Below are 5,878 nucleotides of genomic sequence, written 5' to 3'. Positions count from 1 at the left end.
ATTCTGATGGCTGCGAGCTCAAAGCTTGATTTTTTCCAAAAAAGACGCTGCTGTTGCCAACAGCTGTGATAAGCCACAGTGTCCGGTCAAACCGATAGTATTTTCCAAGATCTCCTGCGCGGACTAAACACTACTGACGCTTCCGCTCAACCATTATCTGTCGCATGTGTACAGCGCTGACGTCCACGAGAGGTCTGGTCTGTCACTGGCTGACTTACCCGGGCTGGCTCTGACGCTCTCTCTGAACTCACGCTCTAAACAGTTCCAATTATAGCGGACTAAGTTACATCACCGCCGGTAAGTACACCGATTATCAGTAGGGCCAAAGTCGCTACCATTGCTGGTCACAGGCCAGTCTTCGGACTTCCCGATCTGTTTACACGAATTGATCATTCACAAGGTTGGCGGGCTAAACTGAAGCAAATTCGCGTCGTTTGTCACATTGGCATTCGCTGTCTTCGCTTTCGACCTTCAGATTTGCTCGACCAGCTATCAGAAAACACACAGCAACAGCCACCATAATCATTCAGAAACACACTGATGCCGGTTGAGGCTGAGTGTAGGCGCCCACGTCGCCCGAGAAGGCCGGTGTAGAATGTCGCAGCATGCAGGCCCGCCCCACCTGTGTGCGTGCCGTGAACGCGGCTGGGTGGCGCCAGATGGATGACTGTGCAGATGCAACTTTTCTTTTTTATCCAATGACGCGTAGCTTTTGAAGGAAGAACGTCTTCATAGTGCAAGAGCTGCGAAACATGTGACTATGCAATGCAGCACACCTCTAACTGCGTATTGTCTGAATGCATAGCGCGCGCGCAGTTGTCAACTTGAAAGCCGAGATGGTTAACTATAACAAGTTTCCTAATCGGTAAAGATTTTCAACACAATGGTAAATAGCGGTGAAGTTATCATGATGAACTACCCCTAACGAAATGGGCAATGACTGCTGGACGTTTCCCCAATCAGCTTTGTGAGCGTGCACTGGTTGCAACATACGGCGTCGTTCCTTCTATTCAACGTCCAACACGGAGCGTGCAAACCTGCCGCACATGTATTCCACTACGGCCGCTATGAACAGGTCTGGGACGGCCCGCTCCCGCGCTGCGGAAGGCGTGCGCAGCGACCTCGCCCCCGAGCACGGGTCACCGCAAGGTCACGAAACACCGCGGGTGCGGCGACCCCGCCGCAGAGCACGGGTCACCGCAGGGTCACGAAACGCCGCGGCAGCGCAGCGACCCCGCCCCCGATCCCGGGTCATCTCAGGGACACGAGACACCGCAGGATGCGGCGACCCTGCCTCCGAGCACGGGTCAACGCAGGGTCACGAGACGCCGCGGCGGCGCGGCGGCGCGCCCCGTCCGCCGGCGGCCCGCTTCCAGTCACGTGTCGGCGCGCGCGGGCCGCTACTCTATCACACACACGGCGCCCGCTGCCTCCAAAATCTCCTTCAGCTTCTCGGCGTCAGCCTTGGAGACGTCGGCCTTCACCACCGCCGGTGCCGACTCGACGAATTTCTTGGCCTGAAACACACACAGCCGAGTGGCGGATATGCTCGCGAAAAGAACACACAGAATATTTACAGCAGAACACTTATCTATGCCTTGTGTGCCATTATAGCGTTACATCCGTTTATCACATGGCTTGCGCCGCCCATCTAAAGACATCTGGCCATTTTTGCGCTTATCCCGGCGAGTGGATCGGTCAGGGCTCATTGAGATGCCTCGCGCCAGGCGCAGGGGCTATCGTATAAGGACGGGGGGGGGGGGGGGGGGAGGAGCCGGTACTGTGAGAGACGGTCAGCTGCCGTTTCAGGCTGGTCCTCCACTGGGAGAGCTGACGGGGGCTGCAGTTCGGCACGTCAGCGGACTGACCAAGGCGCAACGAACGTTACCCGACGACTGCCAGCCGACCAGCCGCACACTCACGAAGTATGGAGCCGGGGGATATTTGACATATGCAAGCATTCCTGCACCCACCGAAGCATGAACAGTTCCAATGTTAGATCACAGACTGGGCTCAATAAAAAATTGGCACTGAAAACGTAGTCGTCCGTGACATGCATTGTTGCATGCGATATCTTTCTATCTGATGTGTATTTAGCTTTTTTCTGTACGCCTCTGCCAGTTTTGGTACCCAGCATGGACCCTAAGGGGAGCGAGCGGAACGATGGTACCAACATGTATGACAATATTGTACGGCACATCGTCACGGTCGCGTTGATGAGCGCAAATAAACATATAATTCCGTGGGATTGACAGGTTGTTCCACGGAGTCACATCTTTGGTTCCCGCCCTGGGAAAAACCGAGTCGCAAAAACTTGTGGGCTATTGCAGTCCCTTAAAACATCGACAAAAATCATTCAACAATCAGTCAAGAACACGATCTCAACACAGTTTCACTTCAGATTCAGTCTGGCTAAGGCGCAAAGGACGTTCAGTCCACACACTTTAACGCGGAGCATATCACCGACCATCAGCCAACTCAGCACCCATGGTGTCAACCAGCGCCCGCCCTTCAGAAATGGCCACCGCACCACCCAGCCCGCCGCCTCGTGCTGACCTCGGGGGTGACCTCAGGGGGCGGGAGTGCGCGACCTCACCTGCACCAGGTTCATGCCCTCGGACGCAGGCCTCTTCAACTCCTTGATCAGCGGCACCTTCTTGGCCGCATCGAAGGAGTGAGCTTGACCGTGAAGCTGGTCTGCACCTTTCTGCGCCACCTGCTCCTCGGCCTCCTCCTCCTGTTCGCACGCGAGATCAGGTGACGTCCACACCCCGGTTGCGGACATAACTACCCTTGGTCACTGCCTCATTATGCCTGATATCGGTCCGGATGGCAGCCCATGGCCATAACCCCAAGTCACGACCCCAGCACATGATCTCGGGCACATCTGCCAGTCATGACGCCCATCTTTGCTGCCATGCCACCCACTCCCATCGGCCCGTCCCGGATCCCAGGTCACCCGCCTCCCAGTGGGGAGCTCACAGCATCGCGGTCACGTCGCGTCCGGCGACCGTCACGTCCACAGGCCGGCTCACTAGGTGGGCCGGTCACGGCAACAGGCGCGGCCGCCACGTGCACAGGCGGGCACCGCCAGGCACGTCCCCGTGCCAGCCAAACACGCCAGCACCCCGATCACGGGCCGCGCGCCTGGCACCAACAGCGGTCGGCGCAGAAAAGTACGATCCTGCTGAGTCCGTCTGAATCATAGCGGAGCCGCCAACTGAGCGGGAACACGCGCCGTGCAGCCACGCCCTGGCCGGCGACGTGCGCTGTCGTCTGGCGCCAGAGAACGGCCGGAGCGCCGCCGGAGCGCCGCCGGAACGCCGCCGGAACGCCGTCGGAGCGCCGTCGGAGCGGAGCGCGACTGACCTCTGCAGCGGCGGGGGCGGCCGCTGGCCCTGCCATCATGACAGGCGTGTCTGCGATGTTGAGCCGCTTCTTGAGACACTCGTTCAGCTCGGCCACCTCCAGCAGCGTCATCCGCGAGATTTCCGCCACCAGCTGCTCCACCCGCTCCGGGTACACCTGGCGCGCACGCCGAGCGAGTCAGCACACACTGGCTGCGCTTGACCCTTGGCACTAACTCAACACTCACCCCAGGTATAACTAGGACAGCAATAGAGGTGATATGCTTCAGTGGCATCATGCAGGCAAACAAGCTTGAAAATGGCCCAAAATACATCTTTCCCAGAATTTTTGTTTTGCAACATATCAGCACACCCACAAATCATGTCACACTAGCACCTAGTGACTGCATGAATGTTTTTTTCAAGCAGCTTCAGTCAATAAGCAGGCTTAATTTCACGCTACGCAGCCGCAATAAGTAAATTGTTTATAACTGTGAAAGGACACTTTATCTCATGTGACCGAGCGGCACCAACACTAAATGTATTAGTACATAAAATGTGCAAAATGCACCAGGCTGCTCCAAGAGCTAAAAGCTATTGGTTGATGATCTTGAACACCATCAGATGCAATACGAATGAATAATATTGGAACATGTGGTTTCAAATATGCATTTTTACTGCTACAGAACATTCAGTGCATTGCCTTCATCATTTGTAAATGAAGGAAGTATTCACTGACCTTTTCCTCAGTGTCAGATGGTGGTGTGGTGAGTGTAGCTGCTTCTGTGCTCATATATCTGGTACCAGGGAGTAGCCTCTTGTGCACAGCATACCTGTAACAAAACAATAGCACATATTTCAGCAATGATGGTAAAAAGTGAGCCAACAATAGATTGATAGGCACAGGTGCATGGTCTTGGATGTGATGGATACCTAGAACAGATAACATTGCTTCTAAATGTTCAGGATCCTACCTGCCTCTGCTTCCCATTCTCCAAATCAGCAATGATGTGACATTATATGAATAACCCTTCCATCCTCAGACAAAACTTTGCAAAGTACAGATAGTGGTGGTGATGCCTACCAGCATGAGTTATATGAATGATGATATGAACATAAATGTTGCATAGCAAATGTTCATGATGGAAGCCTTAACAGCATAGCAAAAAATAATGAGCTTGATCGAAACACACATAAAACATGCCAACGTTAGTGACTGTTGACTCGAATAATAAATGTTTCACAAATAGTCCCTTGTGGCTTTATTGGCAATGCTAAGAACTCTTAACACATCATCCTACTCCGCGCATTGAAGCAAGCATCCATGCCAGCTTCACATTGACCAGCAATCGAATGGCGTCCCAAAAAGGCACACCTTTTGCTACAGCACGACATGTGGTTTTCTCACCTGTTTATATTACAAACACATTTGTGCAGAGATCGAAGCCGGGCCACGTTCATCATGACGAGTCAACGAAGCTTAACACGGGCTCGACGAAATTTGGCAGCAAACGCGTGCCCAAAACAGGAAAAGTATGAACTCCGAGTAGCCAATGCGGAGAATTGTCGCGCAATGCCAATGCCCTTCGCCAGTGCTGGGTCGCCGTGTATCCCAGGATAGTCGGAACACCAACGCCGACACAGATTCGTTTTCTCCACAACGAAAAATCCGACACAGGACACATTGGGCGATTGTCGCTGATGCTTTGCTTTTGTCTTTACCGAGTCTGCAACCAAATTCAGAGTTTCCTTTCGGCAGTGGAATATTTGTCCAGAAGAGCGTTTGAACGCCTTCGCACGCGGAAAGCTTCGCTGTTGAGTTCAACTTCTTCGATGCCACCAAAAAGGTACCACTGATAAAGACCTGAAGCCCTGCGTCGAGGGGATGAGCCTGATGCAGGTGAGGTTGCGCCCTCCGCCCCTGAGGTTACCTCTGAGAGGGAGGGACTAAACGGCGCACAAAACTGCTGACAGCCACATGCTCCGAACATATGACGCTATGTGTGGCACTATGACACTATGACACTATGTGACACTATGAGTAGTGTCATTGTACATTACTGAGCCGGTCTTAGGTTGACATTGAAAAGTCAGTAAAGTGTCAACTTTTGGTGTAGAAGGCTGGTTTTGAAGAAAAAAACTGGCTTGATAAGCAACGACAAGGTTTGTGCTACAAAGGAAGCCCCATAAGGGAGGGTCAGGTTCCGCTCCGCTTCTTCCCGGCAACTAAATATACGGATCGCTGGCTGAGTCGGCACCAGCACACCCTAAAACAGGAAGCTGCTGATTAGTTACTAACAGTCTAGCCGCTCAACCGGGAAAGAAAACGCCTGATTTTGATATTCAGCTCAAACCAGAGGTCCAAAAGCTCACATCAATTCGGTGAGTGACTACTGACGGGTTACGGGCGAAGAAAGGCTACAGCGTTTAAGACCAAGTTTGTGAAATCCCACAAAGTCGTACGCTTTCATCGCGCTTTTCTTTTTCCTGACGTATTAAAAATCACAAGCAGTTGTATCGCCGCGCTCGGC

At 53.2% G+C, this 5,878-nt stretch overlaps 1 protein-coding gene across 1 annotated transcript; it reads right to left on the bottom strand.

Annotated features, from left to right (window-relative positions):
- Positions 1-1,356: 1,356 nt before the first annotated feature.
- On the bottom strand, positions 1,357-4,990 carry LOC119095941 (39S ribosomal protein L12, mitochondrial-like). The gene is made up of 5 exons (XM_037218797.1): positions 4,756-4,990; positions 4,087-4,180; positions 3,370-3,525; positions 2,597-2,737; positions 1,357-1,517 (listed from the first exon to the last, which is right to left on the bottom strand). The coding sequence occupies exons 1-5, from the start codon at positions 4,809-4,811 to the stop codon at positions 1,401-1,403; spliced, it is 564 nt and encodes a 187-aa protein (XP_037074692.1). The 5' UTR covers positions 4,812-4,990; the 3' UTR covers positions 1,357-1,400.
- Between the last annotated feature and the right edge of the window lie 888 nt (positions 4,991-5,878).

This window comes from Pollicipes pollicipes, unplaced genomic scaffold (assembly GCF_011947565.3).
Source record: "Pollicipes pollicipes isolate AB1234 unplaced genomic scaffold, Ppol_2.1 Scaffold_4219;HRSCAF=4965_pilon_pilon_pilon, whole genome shotgun sequence".
NCBI lineage: Eukaryota > Metazoa > Arthropoda > Thecostraca > Pollicipedomorpha > Pollicipedidae > Pollicipes > Pollicipes pollicipes.
The sequence above is the reverse complement of the archived record's forward strand: the minus strand, read 5'-3'. Positions and strand labels throughout refer to the sequence as shown.

Coding starts and splice junctions, on each gene's coding strand:
- LOC119095941 (XM_037218797.1), bottom strand. CDS start 4,811: ATGATGAACGTGGCCCGGCTTCGATCTCTGCACAAATGTGTTTGTAAT. Junction 4,181..4,755: donor TGTGTTTGTAATATAAACAG/GTGAGAAAACCA, acceptor GTTTTGTTACAG/GTATGCTGTGCACAAGAGGC. Junction 2,738..3,369: donor CCGCCCCCGCCGCTGCAGAG/GTCAGTCGCGCT, acceptor GCGTGCGAACAG/GAGGAGGAGGCCGAGGAGCA.